The sequence below is a fragment of the Balaenoptera acutorostrata genome, chromosome 1 (genome assembly GCF_949987535.1).
Source record: "Balaenoptera acutorostrata chromosome 1, mBalAcu1.1, whole genome shotgun sequence".
NCBI lineage: Eukaryota > Metazoa > Chordata > Mammalia > Artiodactyla > Balaenopteridae > Balaenoptera > Balaenoptera acutorostrata.
In genome coordinates this window covers 85,908,003-85,927,524 of record NC_080064.1, presented here as the reverse complement: position 1 = coordinate 85,927,524, position 19,522 = coordinate 85,908,003, and the positions used below count along the sequence as shown (strand labels likewise).

Sequence of the window (19,522 nt, the reverse complement as noted above, 5' to 3'; positions counted from 1 at the left end):
TGCTCTATTTAAAAATATTAAGGCAGTGAGGAAATCTTGTTTGAAGTCCCAAGCTACTCATGAGAACGTCTTTTCTTTTCATATTCTCCAAAGACTTGTGTTAAAATTACCTCTCAGTTTCACAGCAACCTTTAAAGGTATATACACAGAAAATCTCATTTTTAAATGGAGTCCATAATTAAATATGTATCTGTGTTGTTACTAGGCTATCAAATAGTTCAAACAGAAAATACAAGGCTAAATCCAGATTCTCCTTTCATTTGGCTTTGGGATGCATTATAGACTTGCTTTCTACATCTTTTTGCTTTAGCAGATGTTAACACTTAAAAACATAAAAAAAAATCCTCTGTAGCAAAGCGACATCGGGGTATTATTTATTGTAGGTAGCTAAGATCTGGCAGACATGAAACTGGCATTGCAACTTTTCCTCCTACATAGCAATTTATCAATTGCATAGCATTTCTGCATTCCTACTATCTGAGTTTCACAGTACCCTGTGAGGTGGGAAGAGCAGTACTGCCTACATTTCCCATACACAAGGGATACTGAGGCTTAGAAACGTAACTTGTCCTTTTCTGCTAACTATATGTTGATCCAAAAATAGAAATAACAAACCAATTACCACAATTTGATTATACTAACCTTATTATTTTGAACTTTAAATTTCTCAAGTGTTAATATATCCCTAATGTAACTAAATATGATTCCTTATCATTCCTGGTTAAGCCAGGGTGTTCTTAGCTGCTTTCAAATATTAAATTAGATTTCTAACATTAAATGTCAACTTTATGAATCCATTCCTTAAGTAGGTATTTTGAAACCCATTTTCCAAAATAAATCTTAATGTCAAAAAATCAGTTTCTCTCTCAGTTGTAGGAAAAAATAAAGTTATCTTTCTTAATATTCAAGGTAAGACCTCTATTAACAAGCAGCTGCATCTTACGAACACTTCAGTTAGCTAGTTCACTTGAGAGAGAAGACTCAGGCATATGGTGGTAATAATAATGATGACAAAGCTATTATTTTCACCTAATTAAACAATTTACTATATGCTGAGGACTGGGTTAAAATAATGTATGAAAATTAAAGCACTCCAAAATGTCAAAATTCTCACTTCACTGACTTGTGCTTTGGAAGGAAGGTTGCACTGGAGTGCACTCTAAAAGACTGAGGAATCTGCCACTCCCTAGGCAGGAAAAACTTGGGTTTCTGGTCACTCCCCCATCAGAAATACTGGGAACTCCTCTTCTTAGCTCAGTAATTGGAGCAACCCCAGTTCCCACAGACATCTCAGAACTTCTGTTTCTTCTTCCAAGCCAATCCCAGCCACAAGGAACTACCTGAAAAACAGATAGCACCTACTTTCAGATATTTCAACTACCACCCAATACTGAGAAAAACTTCACTTAGAGAAAACTGTTCGATTACTATTCATTCATGTTATGGGTTTTTTACAGACTTTTTAGGCTCATGTGCTGTTGCTAGAGTTCTTCTGTACTACAATGCTATTTTAAGAAAAAAAAAATTTGAGATAACTTTTAGCTTCCAAATCACCCCCATTGTCGACCCAAATGTAAACAATTATTTGCTATATTCTTTCTTTCTTGGAAGTGACTGAATTATTAATATAGCACACTTAAATGAACTGCATACTCCTTCATTTGTTTTTAACTTTCCTAATGTATGAGTTTTGCATAATTGTCAGTTATTTTATAACAGAACTTAACGAACATGTATAACTGCAAAGTTATCAGACACCCAAAATGCCTGTATAAAAAAAGGTGACCCCCCAAAAATACTGAGTACAAATAGCACCCTAATCGAAACCCTTTAAAAAGTGAAAATCGTAACATCACAAATTACCCTTAAACTTTTAAATAAATACCTGAATGTGTATCTTCCTTCCCACCCAAGGCAAAAGCAGATGGTATGATACTGTTTCTTCCCAGTAACATCAAGTACCCTTTGTTAAAACTCACAAGGTAGGAAATCTTTAGCAGACACAAAAGATGAAAGATGAAACTGCAGCAAGAGAGCATGGCAAATCCAAAAGATCTATTAGTGCATAAATCTACTGGAAAAAAAACAACAACAACAAAAGAGATAGAAAGAATTAACAAGATACAATAAAAGTTATGTCTTTAAAGCAGTAGATTATAACAGGGTGGGAAATGTTTAATATGTGTCCTCCTGAAAAGCAGTTACCATCTTTCAAATTAAAAAAAAACCAGCTGGTATATTTTCACAGCATCTAGATTTATTTATGGTATAAAGCCATAGAATTGTAATATTATTATTCCTTTCCCACCCTGGCAGAGAATAAACATGAATTCAGAAGCACAGTGGAGTGAAAACAAAGAAGAGAGAGAAAAGGCAGCAGAGAAAGACAGAAAAGGTGAATACAGAGCTACAGAAGTGTTTATTGAGCATGCTACAGAGGTAAGCAGAGTACACACAAAAGGAAATTAAACAACCATCAAACCTCCCAACTTTGTTAGAAAATTAATTTTTAATTGTGCCGCTTTCAAACTATACTGAATTTTACATTTCTAAAGATGTAAAAACTCAACTAATAGAAAATATACATGACCATTCTGTCTACATAGATAACAGAATCTATGAACCTTGAAACTAAGTACATCAATTTGAAAAAGTATTGGTCATTTAAACAGAATCAACAATTCAGATTGACAAGAACTGTTCAAATTAATTTGACCTGTAGATTCTGAGCCATGTTTTTATTAAAGTCAAAGTCAGATCTATTCCTAAATACAAAATATTTTGAAGATTTATTAAAACTGAATATTACAATGCAAGGTAAATTAAGACTAAAGGCACATAAACTTTGGTCCCACCTGGTTGTCAGTTTTAGAAAACTGCCACAAAATTAATCTTCCTGCAAATTTTCGCAGTACACTTTCTTTTATCTTTGAAAAATACATGCACCAGTTCCTGAACTAGCTAGACCAGTCTGCACATGCTCAGAAATCCACAACCGTATTCCAAATCTTAATTACAAACTAAGGATGGCAATATATATTTAAATGCACATAAATCATGTCAACTTCAAAAACATCTACGAAAAATATTCAGCCACAAACAAGACGTTACTTAGTGCTGACATTTATATGATACGTCCCACAAGAGTGTGTTCAAAAAGGTTAAGATTCCACAATGCTTTCCACATAGGGCTCAAACTTACAGAAATCACTTTGTTGTCTTAAGAAATTAATACTCTGCATCTTGTTAATTTTAACTAATGCCTACATTCATAACTGAATCTAGACCAGAATTGTGAGATACAAAAGGCCAATGTTTTTTCAAAGCAATAAAGCCTAAGGTAGTAAAAACTAAAAAAATGCTGCTTTATTCTTTCAGTATCATGTATCTTATTTGATTAAATATAAAGAAATGTGACAAGCCAATAATTCAAAATAAGTTCCAAGCAGGAGAAACAAAAACTTAACCTTTTTACACACCCCTGCCTAAACATATTGTTAATTCCCATTTAACAATGTGCCCTAGACAACCAATTCCTTTCTTCTAGTAAATGCACAATAGCAACACTAGTTTTCCTTTTTAAGGCACGTATGTCAACTAAGTTGAAAAAGGAAAGTAAAATTAAAATTTTAAACAGACAATAAAAATGGCTTCTCTACAGAACAGATGAAAGAGAGCAGTTAATAACTCTGCCTTTACATATGCCATGTCATTTTATAACCAAGGAATGATAACAGCATGGGAAAAAAGAAGAAAAAAAAAGAAAGAAAACAACAAAAAAAATCAAACTCTGGTCCCCACTTTTCTGAACAGTCAATAGGTGTTGACACCAAACAATGTGATTCACCGCCAATCTTCATCTCCCCTTTTTTAAATTGTTGACTTGGAGAAAGACACTCTCAGATGATGATTTTCACCAAGGTTATAATTATGAAGATCAATCAAGGCCTGAATAGCTTCTTCCACTGTTGCCATCTGAAGAAGAGCCATTTTGTGATCTCTTCTGAAACAAAATTATGAAATTAGATACTTCATAAAAATTAGGAAGGGCTTAAATACTTAACTTTTGCCCATTCCAGAATCAAAGATGTCTAGAAACAAAAAGAACAACTACTTGAAGAAAACTTTTACTTCTATCAAGTCACTAATTTAAAGACAAGAAAGCTTGCTTACTGAAAAAACTTAAATGCTTTCACAGTGCCCCCAGTGTTAGCAAACAGTGTTCGTAGATCCTCTTCTGCTACTGAAGGACTGGGAAAATTAGACGGAAAAAAAGAGTAACAATTAATAAAACATGTTTATATTTTATTCCTAAAATGTATATCCTTAATAAACTACTCCAGCTTTATTACTTACGGGATATTGGATAGGTGAAGGGTTGCAGAAGGAGGAAAAATGTTCTGAAAATTTTTGGATCCAGGTTTCTTAAAACGATGCAGTGGGGAATTACCAAAATCTTTTGTTAGCCCTTGATCATCAAGTCCCTCTCGAGGTAGTTGTACAGTCTGATGCTTAGACAGAGTAACACGAATAATTTTTCCATACATCTTCTGTCCATTAAGATGATTCATGGCTATAAAGGGGAAGAATGCCTATTAAAAAACAATATCAAGGTTCAAAGCAAAAATAATTCTCATTTTAGAATAGTTGAAATATCTGAATTCTGTTATGATTTTAAAATAAATCATGAATTTACAATAGCCACTGGTGACAAAACAAGTTCATTTGCACTAGACAAGGCGTTGAGGCAAAAAACCCAGCTTCTTTCATAGAACGAAAATCCAAAATGTGAGTCTCTCTCTTCCTTGACAGTCCTGCTAAATGCCCAAGAAAGAAACTTAGTACTCATCTGTAACATTTTCTCCCTCCTGATCCATATCTTAACTGCCAAGTCCTACCATACCCATCCTCTTAATTACTCTCAAATTCATCTTCTATTTCTACACTTTTCACTGCCATTATTTTTTTATCTGGATAACTCAATCAGTCTCCTAATTTGTCTTGTTGGATTTTTCTCTACTTTTCTCCAATCCATTCTATACAAATCTATGTCACTACCTGCTTAAAAGCCTTAGGGATAAACTCTAAAATTACTCTTTCTTTAACATGGCTTATGCCTTTCTCAGTCTGACCCTACCATCTCTCTCAAGCCTCCCTGAATAAACATTTATTGATGATATACAACACTAACCACTTTGCTAATGCTTAGAATCAAGTGGTAAGACAAGAACCATCCTAGCCCTCCTCATGGAACCTACAGTATCTTAGTACCGTACTCCTTGTACTTAATGTTCCAGGTGTACAAAACGTATTTTCTTAAACACTAGTTTTTTTACCTTTAGCCCAGTGTGCATGCTTTTCTATTTATAACAATTTCCTATCTCCTTCACTATCCCTCCTAATCTATTTATCCTTTAGTGTTACTTCCTCAAGAGGGCCTTTTCTTCATCCTCTAGAAAATGTTCAGAACCTCACTAGATATTCCCCCATGCAGTACCCTTTACTTATTTTTATAAATTCATTACATTTTAATTATTTATATCCTCCTTCAGACTGTAAGATACATGAAAGCAGGAACCAGTGTCTCTCCCCACAGCACACAGCACAGTGCCTAAACACAGAACATCACATAGCTACTTCTTGAGGCAGCAGTTGGGTTACTTTTCAACTAAAAGAACTGGTCTGAGATTAGAGAACATTTATACGTTTTATGTTTTATTCACTAGTCACAACTGAAGAAAACCATGTCATAAGTCAAATAGTTTAGCTAAACTGAAGGTCTACTTGACTACTCAAATCAAAGTATTAGAGTATTAAACAGAGAGGTAAAGGCAATATGGAAGAGCAGGGAATTGAGAATAAAATCCTTACTCTCAAATGTTTTTAATTTGATTAGTATACTACAGTACACAGTCTGACACAGGAGATACCCAGAATTTGTTAAATCCATGCATCTTGTCATACTTACTTGTATAGAATAAACCAGTTAAATATAAAACAGGTCTGAAAAGGAAAATGCTATAAAAGTATAAGGTAACATTCCAAAAAATCTTTTTCATTTATAGCTTCCCTAATTTGTAAAAATAAGTTTACTATTCCAGCTATAAGATAAATACTAAGGATGTAGCGTACAACATGATAAATATAATTAACACTGCTGTATGTTATACATGAAAGTTGTTAAGAGAGTAAACCCTAGGAGTTCTCATAACACAAAAAATTTTTCTATTTCTTTAATTTTATAACTATGAGATGATGGATGTTCACTAAACTTACTGTGATAATCAATTCATGATGTATACAAATCAAATCATTATGCTGTACCTCTTAAACTTACACAGTGCTGTATGTCAATTGTATCTCAAAACTGGAAGGAAAAAAAAGTTTACTCTTCCTGATTTACTGCAGTGTTATACATTTGTAATAGTTTTTTCTCAGATTTTCAACTGAGGCTAATAAAAAAAATAAGCTCTCAGGCCTTAACTTTCTTACACTGTATTTCACATATACTTATAAAATCAACTCAATTACCCATAGTGATGGTATGTAAACTCCTTTTATAATAAAGCTTACTTGAATTATAAAATATTTTTAAGGTTCTATTAATTCTGTTGTTTTAAGTGAACAGAACTTTGCTTATGATAAAGTGCTATTACCTCATACAAAATGTGTTATAAGGAATGAGTTTTGGGAACAAAGTGGCATAAAGAAGTAGACTAAGGTTGTCATAAGAAAAGGTGTTTTAGTGCAGCTTTGAGAAGTTATAAAAATACTGCACGGTTGAGCTTTGAGATACTGAAGGGCACAAATAACAAAACAACAAGAGGTTCTAAGCATAGTAACTGCACCGAAAGGAGATGGATAATAGAGAAATGGGGTTACAAATAAAGCAAAATAACCAAACAGCTAACTCAGAAAGTAACCAGGTAATAAGGGAGATTCTAGTCAGCTGATTGCTGATAAAAGGATGTGAATAAATTTAAAGTGGATGGGGGTTAAGGAGAGGGGTAATTAGAATACCGGGGCTTTTAAGGGTATTAAAAAATAAAAAGCGTGTCAAAAATGGAGGTATATATATTGATTAAACAAAGCAGAAGGAAATGATTAGAATAATTTTAAATGAATCAAGTTTAAATAACAGGACTCTAATATCTTGAAATCTGTTCCAAGAAATATGGCATCAATGAACAAAGCAATCAATGATCAAGAAGAAAAAAGTCAATGCTGCATAGTGGAAACGTCATTTTTGGTTTAGTATTATTTTCTACCTCTCCCTTTATCTCTGAAGATAGTAATGAATAGTGAGAAGTTAAAAGATGGTAAAAAAAACCCAAACATACAGGAGTTTACATAATGTGGAACTGGAGCTATATCAATAATTATCCCCTTTATAATTAAAAATATTGTTGCCTCTCCCATTTAAAAAAAAATGAATCTTGACATCCACCGGTTTATTAGTCTTGTCAAAGGACCCAACTTTTAGCTTTTTTTTCCTCTCAACTGTCTTCTATACCATTATTTCTAGATTTCTAGTCGTCTTTATTATCTCTTTTCCTTGGGTTTATGCCATATTCTTTTTTTTTTCTAAATTTTATTTATTTACTTATTGGCTGTGTTGGGTCTTCGTTGCCGTGTGCGGGCTTTCTCACGTTGCGGCAAGCAGGGGGCTACTCTTTGTTGCGGTGTGCAGGCTTCTCATTGTGGTGGCTTGTTGCAGAGCATGGACTCTAGGCGTGCAGGCTTCAGTAGTTGTGGCACGTGGGCTCAGTAGTTGTGGCACGTGGGCTCAGTAGTTGTGGCTCACGTGCTCTAGAGCGCAGGCTCAGTAGTTGTGGCTCATGGGCTTAGATGCTCCACAGCATGTGGGATCTTCCCGGACCAGGGCTCAAACCCGTGTCCCCTGCATTGGCAGGCGGATTCTTTTTTCTTTCTTTTTTTTTTAAATAAATTTATTTATTTATTTATTTATGGCTGCATTGGGTCTTTGTTGCTGCGTGCGGGCTTTCTCTAGTTGGAGGGAGCGGGGGCATTATCTTTGCTGCAGTGCACGGGCTTCTCACTGTGGTGGCTTCTCTTGTTGCAGAGCACGGGCTCTAGGGCGAACGGGCTTAGTTGCTCCTCAGCACGTGGGATCTTCCCGGACCAGGGCCTGAACCTGTGTCTCCTGAATTGGCAGGCAGATTCTTAACCACTGCGCCACCAGGGAAGCCCAGGAAGGCGGATTCGTAAACACTGCGCCAGCAGGGAAGTCCCTATACCATTATTCTTAACAGTTAAAACATTCTGTAAAACATCACTTTCACTGTACCACACATACTAATATGTATAGTACTTTTATTATCATTTAGTTTTACATATTTTAAAATTCCCATTAAAATAACTTCTTTGAGACATGACATATTGGAATTATTTTTCAATTTCCAGATACCTGGAGATTTTAAATGTATCTTTCTGTTATTAACTCTTTAACTTAATTGGGCAGTAGTCAGAGAATTTGGTCTGTATGATACTTACTCTTTGAAATTTACTGAAGCTTGCTTTACAGTTTAGTTTGTGATCAATTTCTGTAAGCATTCCCTGTGTACTTAAAAAGAATGTGTTGGATGTATAACTATTAGATGCCTAATTCTATACATGTGTAATTCTGTTAATGTAATTGTGCTGTATCATTTGCGTCTTGCTGATTTTTTTTTTTGGGGGGGTCTGCCTGACATAATTCAGCAAGGTGTATATAAAAACCTCCATTATCGTGGTGAATTTGCTCAATTCTCCCTGCAGTTCTATCCATTTATAATTTACGTATTTTGAAGCTATTTCATTAGGCACACATAAACATAAAACTGTTGTCATCTTGGTGAACTAATAAATCTTTTATCACTAATCTTTATCTGAAATGAATACAGCTACCTAAGTTTTCTTTTGCTTATTACCTGTCAATTATCCTTTTTATATCCCTTTACTTTCAATCTTTCTACATCTTTGCACCTCACATCTCTTGTAAAGAATAGGTGGCTTTTAAAAAATCAAATCTGTCTTTTAATTGATGAATTTATTCCTTTACATCTGTTGTTATTATTGATACAACTGGACTTGATTCTATCATTACTTTCAAATTTCTATTTTCCCCCATTTTCTCCATATCATTTGCCATTTTTCCCTCTTTTCTTTTGACTTTTTTTTGGGGGGGGGGAAGGTCTATTGAGAGCTCCCTTCTATCAGACCAGCAATACCTCAAAGTGCAACTCAGAGTTCTCCACTACTCACAGTAATGAAGAAGTGAAAGCCAATATATACACATACTTAAAAATTGCTCAAATATCGCAACACCAGAGTTACATGATTCCTACTCCCTTTACAGCACACTTCGCTAGATATAATTTAGTAAAGAAGAAGTAAGTTTACTTTTGAGATGGCAGCTACATATTAAATAAAAAGTTGAGGCTTTCCTGTAAGTAGTTCTTGAAAATATGAATTGGAGAAACAAGATAATTATTTTAACAAGGAACTACTCTTTGACATTTCCTTAGAATTAATTTACTTTAATTGTTGAAGATCAGTACACTACTTCAAAACATAATTTACAAATTATATTATTCCTAAAATATCCAATTTAAGAAAATTCCAGTATCAATTAAATAGGTTATGGTAGAAACTGAAACATCTTAATGTTTGCAAATTTTAAAACTCTGGTCTAAAATGATTTAACATGGCCTCTAAGATTTGCAACAATCCCATTCACACTTGTATACTACTGACTACACCTTGCCGTTTATTTCTCCCATACTACTTCCTAAGCATAAAAACATCTGCCTATATTATAAAACAATGAGTATTTCCAAACAGAGACCCATGAAAACCCAAAAGAATGAGAACAGAGCCCATAAAAAAAGCATACTACGTTTTTAAAAATTTCACTTATTTTTTTCAATAGCACACCCTAGTTTTGTATAGGATTTGTGTGTTTGTGTGTGTGCTATAAAGGCATTAAGGGTCCAAGTACGTATTTTTACGGACATATACTTCAAGAAAGCAAAATCTAACCTGGCAGCAATGAGAAATAATAAATTATTTGCCACTACATATAGTTTGAAACCTATAAATCATGCTATTAGTAAGTCAAAGCTTTAGTAAAAAAATCTTATAAAAATTAGGGGTAAAAGATTTATAAATGTAAGTACTGTTAGGCACTGAATTGTATTCTCCCAAAAGTGATAAACTGAAGCTTTAATCCCTCAATGTGACTACCTGGAGGCAGGGCCTTTAAGGAGGTAATGTAGGTTAAATGAGGTCACATGGGTGAGGCCCTAATCCAGTAAGACTGGTGTCCTTATAAGTACAGGAAGAGAAATCAGAGCCTCAGAGGCTGAGAAAAGGCTCAGAGGAAAGGCCATGTGAGGACATATGGAGAATGGAGCTCTCTGAAAGCCAGGAAGAAAGTTCTCACCAGAAACCAAATCTACTGGCACCTAACTACTGGCCTCCAGAACTATAAGAAAATAAATTTCTGTTGTTTTAGCCACTCAGTCTGTGGTATTTTGTTATGGCAGCCCAAGCAGACTAATACAAGTATAGCAAAAATTAAAGTATCACTTATCTAAATAGTCCTTACATAAAACAAAACCAAAAATATCGTGAAAAATTTGGTTAAATTCTACCTCAGGTACTTCCCAACCGTAATGACTGTGTATCCTTTATTTACATGAGGGTAATGCCACCCACAGCTCACACAATGAGGAAAAAAACCAAACATTTAAGAATGCTTTGTCAACTATGAAACAAAAACTGTAAAATGCTACTTACAAAGTTTATAAAAACAATGGCAATGACTACACCCACCAAAGTACAGAAGTGTACACAAGCAGAGGAAGAAGAAAAGATTTAATGAGCATCTATGACATAATCAGCACTTTTATATAACTTCCACTAAAGATGGATAATAGCTGATAAGAAACACTGAATTTCAAACTTACTTCTGATTCCAAAGACTAAAAGGTCTAGTTCATCATGTTCTTAGTTTGTGAGTCTCACTGGATATAACAGCAAAAATACACTAGTTTTTACACCAAAAATGGCAAATTTCAAAATTAATAATGTGAGTACACCCAGTCTGAAGTACCATTATCCCCGAATCTCAACTAACAGAATTATAAGCTAAGAACATATTGACATTTACAGTCAATCACACCGTGCATATGCAGCTACATTCTAGATTTATGTGATTTGGCTTTGTGCATGAAGTCAAACGAGATGTTAATTAAGTCATCAATTATTTAATAGTATAAGTGTAACTTGTCTGAAGTACATTTTAAGATTTCAAAAAGGATTAACAGTGGGGTATTTGGTATAAGTTTTTCATTCTGTAAGAACCTGGTATCTCTAAAATATGTTTCCCATGTGACTCTTTCCTTTACTAAGTTTAGTTAAATACTTGCAAATGACTTTAGAAGAATTAAAATAACACGGCGTTAATCAGGATTCCATGGACTATATGAACTGTTAGCTTTGGTTACAAGGAGTATCCAGGAATGAAAAACACTAAGGATCTTTAATATGTATGTCATAATTCTTATGTGAAATTGTTATTGTAATTTTGAAGCCAAAACATTTCTTCCTTAGACTCCACACAAGAAATGGTTAAGAGGACAGCAGAAAAATACAAATATGTTCATCATGTACAACTATTCATGTTAAAATATGAAAATTAACATGACATTTTGAACCCTGGCTATTAATAAATGGCTTCTTACTAATATAAAGACTTTGTTTTTATTCACAGGTTTAGATTATATATTTGAAATCAGATTTGAAGATGTATAGATAACATATAATTTAATCTTACCCAGTTGTGATTGGTTTCCATCAGCCATCTGTATTAGAGCACTGTCTTTCTTATTGTACAAAATCTTCACACGCTGCACATCTCCATAAACACCTTTTTTTGGAGCCACAGAGAGGTAATCCAAAAATGGAATTAATTTTACGTGCAAGTCAGCTAAAGATTATCTTTCTGACATATTAATGAAACATTCAGACATCAACATGATCACTCATTCAAACTCATCATTCTCACAAATGAATAAAGAAGATCAAGATTTTGAACAGTGAATTTTGAAAAGAATAATCTCTGATAAACCCTCAAAGCTATGTGAATGATATTAAATTAAAGACCATGCAAAATAAATCAGCATGCATTAAAACAAATTTTGTGTCTATGGAGTTTTAAATAGCAAAGAAAAATAGCAAAAGATTTACTATTCAACTTTAAGCCAAAGTGCTAGCTACAAATAAGAATTAAGGTGAAACAAAAATCAAATCAATAATAAAAGTATAGTGCTAACAATAACATACCGAAGAGGGTAAACAGACTTTGGGGCGTAACCATCTTTAGAAGGAGAGAAGAGCAAGCAGCGTAAGACAAGAAGAGAGAAGAGTCGAGGAAGAGCGGAGATGAACAGATCATCCATAACGAAGGGTGGTTCCCGCAGAATGGTGAGGTGGTCATGGATCATGGTTCAAGGCGGTTAATTGGGGCAAGTTGGTCCGAGGAACATTTGTTCAAGCACAGAAGCATGAACATAGGGAATGGAGACAGGGGATGAAGACAAGGACAAGGAAAATAAAGGATAAGACAGGGAAGGGAATGGGCATTTGGGAAAAGACAAGGAAAGGGAAGGTGAACACACAGGGAAAAGGATGAAATGGGGAAGGGAAACAGCAATGCAGAAGAAAAAAATAAGGAATTGGGGAACAAAAAAAAAATAAAATATAGGTCAGTACATAGGAAATGCAGGATTTGGTCAGAAAATGGTTGGTTTATGTACTGTACAAGAAAAACTGAGTAAAATGTAGTCATCCAAGACAAATATGGGTAAAGTACATCTATATCAAAGAGTAAATTACAGCATTTCATCTCAACATAGGGAAGGAAAGCATGCACAGGAATTTTAAACTTTGAACTTTAACTGCATAAGCATGGCTGGTTATGAAATGCAGGCAAAATTCTTAAGAGAAAAACAAAGGCACTCTGATTCAAACATTTTAGCATGCAGAACTGTGGATGACAATAGTACTAAATGATAAAATAGCTTAATGTTCGTATTAACAGAGGCCAATTAAAAATGAAACAAATATTCAAATTAGACATCATAAACTGATACATTGAGCTTCCCACATTTCATACCAGCTTCCATAGCAATCAAAATAAAATATACCAGACATAAAATGTACAACTAAAGAAAATAACTCAGCAATAAACTTTATTTAACGGGGTGGGAGGGGTTCAGGGAGGGGTAAAGTTGAAAAATATTTTTAGAAGACAATGACTAATAACTGCAAAGAAAAAATTACTAAGAAAGACTGGAAGAGTGCCTCGTCAAGATCTTTGGAAGAACCTTCAAAGAAAAATGTATTAGAGTAGTTCACATAAAATAAGATTTAAAAAAATGCAATGACACATAAGCATGAAATGAACAAGCAAATAATTAGAAAAGGCAAAGAGCAAAATTGTTTTACAGTTACATCTGCAAATTAGATCACATTTGCCTTTTGAGAACAACAAAAAGATAAAAAGCCAAACTACAGTACTTCACCATATTTTTCTTAGGAAAAATAGGTAGTTAGGTTAAAATATATATATATATATATATTAAAAGAGATATGACTGTCTACGGAAATAAAGTATTACCTAAACAAGTACATAGATTTTACTTGGAAGTAGCAACACACAGAAAATACTTTGACTAATGAATGTACATAAAAAGAAAGGCAAGTGCAAAACGAAATAAACATGAAAAACTTTCACAAATGAAATGGAGTTAAAAAATAAACACTAGAAAATTATTTTACTAACCTCTTCATTTAAATTGCTAACCAACAGGACTGTATTGCCACCAGCTGAGACTCCAGGCATACCCACTCGGCCAGCAGCAGCTGCAGCAGCTGCTGCAGCAGCGTTTGGAATAGCCAAAGGACTCAGAGCTCCTGGAACAGCTGCAACAGGAAGCCCTAATTTTAAAATAAAGCATATTTTACGAAACACACACAAGTCGTTTACAAAAACCAATTTAAGCACGATGGCTGCACGGCTTAGGGCTGACCGTTCCAAGTGGTTCCTGAAAGTTAATTTTTATAACATTTAGAAACATTAGTTGCTGATAAGTAGTAGATAAAATTAATTGGTTTCAATGAAATCATTAAATATTAGAACTAAGGTACATACCTGTATTATGTTAAAAAAATTAAATATACAACATTCCATTTCCTATGGAAAAGCAAACACAGCATAAAGAATATACTTCCAAGTCAGAGACTTGAAAAATTCACTTCCATGGTTCATAGTGAGGAGCCAAATCTAAAAAAAATCATCTTCAACATAACAGTAACTCACTTTTTTATAAAGTGCTATCTTCTTTATAAACGTGCTTGAAATTAGACAAATAATTACAGCTTACAAAACATATATAGTAAGTCCTTCACTTTTAGAGACAAAATCACCCTGAACGTCATTATTTAATTCATTCAAGTGACCTAAAGAAAATCTTACCAAAATCTGTTTTCCTTAATTCCACACTCAAGTAGGTAACACAAGTTTCTCAATTACAACACTTCCCGCATAGAAAGAATGAGAAAAAGTCTCTATATCACACAGGCTTTCTCTTTCAGTATTTTCCTATCCTTTACCTACCAGTTTTAACATTTCCTTCTTATTTCTACTGTTCTACTTTCCAGTCTTACTGTTGTTCTGTCATCTTCAGGATTCTTCATTTATTCCACAGAATTCCCTTTGTCTCAGCATCTTTTATCCATATTTCAATTATCAATAAACTTGGATTCCTTTCATCCCTTAAATTCTTACATACCAGCTTATTTCTCAATAAATATTAGTTCACTAAAGAAATGAGTTATATGTTCTTTTTTTTCCTTCTCATGATAAAGGCGACAAACATTCAACCTACATAAAGTTAATTCATGACATACCTGGGTAGAACTGGCCCATAGTACTGTTGTCCATAAGTTCATGTTTTATTTCTTCTTTTCTCTTTCCAGCTTTCTTGTACATGTCATAAGGATGTGCTGTTACCTCTGGTTTCAGATGTTACTCTTTTAGCCAAGTTTATCTTTTTACTTTACAGAAACTACTATGACCTTTCATTGGCAGGGTGAAGGTTTCTTGAAGACTGACAATTCTTAACTTCTTTAGTTTTTGACTTATAAAATTTTTCCCTCCCAATCTCCTTTTATCTTTTCTGAGTATCTCCCCCATCAGTAGAATGGTGTTTCTCATTTACGTTCTTGCTCTGTATGAGTTTATTTTACAGTCCCCCCCCACCACTCCACATACCATTTTTGGGGATTCCCTCCCCCCACCTTTTTTTCTTATTTCTCCACTTTTATTTTTTAGATTTTACTTTTTGTTTTGGAAAATTTCCAACATATAAAAAAGTAGAGAGACTAGAATAATGAGCCCCATGTATCCACCACAATTGTTTACCAATTATTATCATGGCTAATCGTGTTGTATCTACTCACCAATTTTATTTTTAAAGGAAATCCAGAAATAAGGATCTAATTTTAAAATAGAAACTTCTCACGTCTAATAATTAATCATGCATAATAGTCTTTACTGCCTTTTAGGATCCACCACTTTAACTATCCTATGGTATTACTAACTTCTCAATGTTAAATACCATAGCTCTCATTACATTTGATAGGTTGTTTCCATTTAACAGTCAATGGATATCTTAAAATGCTGCCAATGTAAGATACATTCCTAATTCCTAGGTATGTACTCACAGTCATTTTGATCTTGAATACTCTTATTAGACATGTAGATAGATTCCAAAACTTATAGTTCTAAGTTACTTATCATTTGTCTTTCTCTGTTGATATTTCAAGAAAAATTACTAATTCATGAAACACATATAAAACATCAATACATTTGATATATCAGTCTAAACACAACTTCATTTTTGCAGAAAATGGTTTCTTCTAAAACACATCTCTACCATGCCAATATACAATTAAACAATCATAATACTTCACCAAAATATTCAAAGATGATGAAAAATTTATTCAAAGAAACTTTAAGTCTGGGATTTGTAATGAAGATACCTTGGTAGCACAATATTATTTAAAACATCAAGACATCATGGAAAAATAATCACTGAGAATTAAAATAATTAAAATTAATTTAAAATGGTAATTAAGAATTAAGAGACTAGGCTAAAGCCCTTTTTGAAGTGTGAAAGACTTAAAAAAAACAAGAATGCCATATAAACAACATTACACTTCAGTAAAAATAAGACTTAATTTTCTCGTGAAAACATAAGTGAAATTTTGTGGCTCCAAGTAGATACAATTTATCTCCTTCTAGTAAGGAGATAATGGAAAGCTCAGCAAAATGTGGAATGTAAGCTATGAGGTCCCCACTGTTCTTGCTACTATGCAAATGCTACTTCATAATCTCCCTACTTCTCCATTTATTCTCACCATTCTGGGTCACCAGATTATCTATCCTCTTGCCAAATGACCTTTCTTCATTTTAGGCAGCCCAGAGCATGATGCAAAAGTACTTCAAGAGATAAGGGCAGTCACTGTCCTTAGTGCCACTAGCATGTATTTCTCTTCCACTATTTCTCCTCCTAGTCTGGTAACTTAGAAAACTATTTCAGCCATCTTTCACAGTTCCAAATCACTAGAATAGTCTTGAGGTTTTTATTGGACTTTTAAAGCCTCTAAGGATAGTTTCCACAATTTCCTTCAGTATACTCTTCTCTAAAAAATTATTTTGTCAGTAAGGTAATTTTTTTTTTTAGGTTTAATCTCAGTTTTGTCTGCTACACAAAAATATAAAAACCTATGAAGTATTTCATGATGTACTATTTATGCCATAATAATGAATTCTGAAAAGGAATTCTGCACTGTATTTTTCATATTAATGTTAACTGCTAGCTGTGAGAGAAAATACATTTACTATCTTCCCTTTGTAAAAAAACATATAAAACACGTTATGCACATTGGCTCTAATGGATTACTTTTAGCTGTAGAAATAACTTTAATTTTAATGATTTACATCTTCAAGCCAGCAGGTATGCTGTAAAAAACACTATATGCATATTGAGATGGGGGATAAAAACGTCTGTTTTACTTCCAGGATTGTTTTAAGAGTCAAATAACGTCAAAGAGCTTCATAAACTGCCACATGAAAAGAAAAGGAAGGTGTCACAGGGATCCCTTCTATGTGAAATGATCTTCATCAGCTGGGCCACCCAGCATTTTGAGTGATTCAGCAATTTTATAAACTTCTTGTATTAGTTCTGACAAATTACTAGCCCTTCCTCCCTGAAACTGATGGCCACACTGCCATGTATCTATCTGATAGAGATTCAAAGTCCACAGCGATGAAGTGATGAGAAATTATGCATCTATCTATCCCTCTATCCCTGAGGTCATATTTTGCTGAGGCACACAGACATCCCTAACCTTGTCCATTACAATTGAAGAATTAAACTGTTCTTGATAACTTACCTTAGATCACTGGCAAATTTTATCTATAATTTTTAATAAACTTTTATTTTACACCAGTTTTAGATTTACAGAAAAATTAAAAATTCTCCAAAGTTCCTATAACCTGGGCACCCCTTTTCCATTATTAATATCTTAACTATAGCATGATATAGTTATATATCATATATATTATAAATAGATATATTCTACTATCATACAATAGTATATGTTGCAACTAATCAGCCAGTATTAATATGTTATTATTAATTAAGGTCCATAAAGTATTCAGATTTCCTTAATTTGCATGTAATGTCCTTTTTTTGTTTCAGGATGCCGTTATTAGATTTAGTCATACCTCCTTAGGCTCCTCTAGACTACAACAGTTTTATCCATGCTTTTTAGAGATGCAGAATTTGTTTCATCCTTTCATTTCCTATTCTAAAACGTCTATCCAAAGTCAATTACATCATATCTTTTGGTCTTACACTTCTTTCCCCTGTTTTTGGTCTTAAACTTCTTTTCCCTGTTCAAGACATCTGGTGGTTGTTATTCTCACATATGACTGAACAGAGGATTGGTGGTGGGACTTTGAGGCCTGTTATAATTCATGTAGTATAGGGTCCTGGGTGAGGGGGGCAGTTTTTACAACATTTTATTTCCTGACTTGAAAATAAAAATTTTACCTTTGACAAGAATGACAACTGCTATTTTTTCCTCAAACAATCCATTCTTCCTCTTCCACCAACCTTCCCTTCAATTTCTATTTTACCCTCCAGAACCCATTTTTCTTTTCTATCATTAACAATTGCATTTTATTCAATGTGTTCCTTAGAGAAAATTTTTAATTAAAATCTTGCTTGGTCCTAATGAAACTTATAACCCTCTCAAAAAGTCATTTTTACCTCCCTAAACCCTTCCCCAAAGGAAAGTAAAGGGTGCATTTTTCATCCCACTATCCCACCACCCAATGTTATTTTCAGATTGCTGTTCTGCCGTCACCAATTAGAATGTCTTTGAGGTCGTACCATGCAATCATTTCTCATCAAAACAGCCATCAGGTCACTGGGACATTTTCTCTCATTACATTAAGACTTTGGCACCTGGCTTTATTTCTTCCTTCTATCTCAGCTCTTGTCCTCATCCTGTGATCTGTCTGACACACTGGTCTCACTATTTCTTAAAAACTTCTACTTTGATGATTTTTACTGTATCAGTCTGTTTTACCAACTTCTTTTGCTATATTTTTGATTTTTTTCCCTTTTTTCGCCATTCATTTCTAACATTACATCCCCTTTCCTGACTTCATTCTTCCATCTTATAGATCCTCCTACTCCCATACCAACCACTGAACCAACCCATTTTTAGCCTATATGATAACCACTTCCCTTTCTATTCTCCCTTGGCTAGACTATACTATGTCTAGAGCATTTTGGCTTGCTTGTTCCTAATCCATTAATGCTCTACAATGCCAGACTTGGATAAATCAAATCTTATATTTTGGATATGCTTTCATCTAGGTTTGTAAAATATTAGAGTGAAAACACACACACACACACACACACACACCCTACAACCCCAAACTGATTCCACAAACATTGTTATTTGATGTTAGCCGCATTTCCTATTCTATTTTCAAGAATTCCCTAAAAATCCACTAGACTTAAGTCCTGTACCCTATTCTCAACCTTTATATTCACCAAGTATCTTGTAAGACGGAGATCAGAATTCCCTCAGAATTTTCAATCAACTTCAAAAGTCCTCCCTTCTTTCATCTGTTCCCCTTTCTTCATAAAGATACAAATGGTGAGAAGAAAGAATACGGACTATCAAAAGCTGATGACTTCAGTTCTGGCTCCAGCTCTGCCCCTAAATCTCTAGGTGAGCTTGATAAAACTTCCTTCCAGTTCTCACAATGGTCCTGAAAAGTATCTCTATATTTCGTAGGCCCCAACATTTCCACTATATTCTTGATCCAATCTACTACAATCAATTCTAGGACTTAAGCCAGCCTTCAAAA

General features: G+C 33.9%; 1 protein-coding gene across 4 annotated transcripts in view; it reads right to left on the bottom strand.

Annotated features, from left to right (window-relative positions):
• Positions 1 to 2,400: 2,400 nt before the first annotated feature.
• PTBP2 (polypyrimidine tract binding protein 2) overlaps positions 2,401 to 19,522 on the bottom strand; it is an 80,898-nt gene continuing 63,776 nt past the window's right edge. Inside the window, exons 9-14 of one of the 4 annotated variants that reach the window (XM_057540617.1) lie at positions 13,850 to 14,004; positions 12,349 to 12,382; positions 11,840 to 11,932; positions 4,357 to 4,573; positions 4,174 to 4,251; positions 2,401 to 4,003 (exon numbers count right to left, since the gene is read on the bottom strand). In XM_057540617.1, the coding sequence (XP_057396600.1) occupies positions 3,871 to 4,003; positions 4,174 to 4,251; positions 4,357 to 4,573; positions 11,840 to 11,932; positions 12,349 to 12,382; positions 13,850 to 14,004 (710 nt within the window). In that variant the 3' untranslated portion in view covers positions 2,401 to 3,870. The remainder of the gene's footprint in view (positions 4,004 to 4,173; positions 4,252 to 4,356; positions 4,574 to 11,839; positions 11,933 to 12,348; positions 12,383 to 13,849; positions 14,005 to 19,522) is intronic. The other 3 variants (XM_057540595.1, XM_057540600.1, XM_057540610.1) reach the window with 3 other exon arrangements.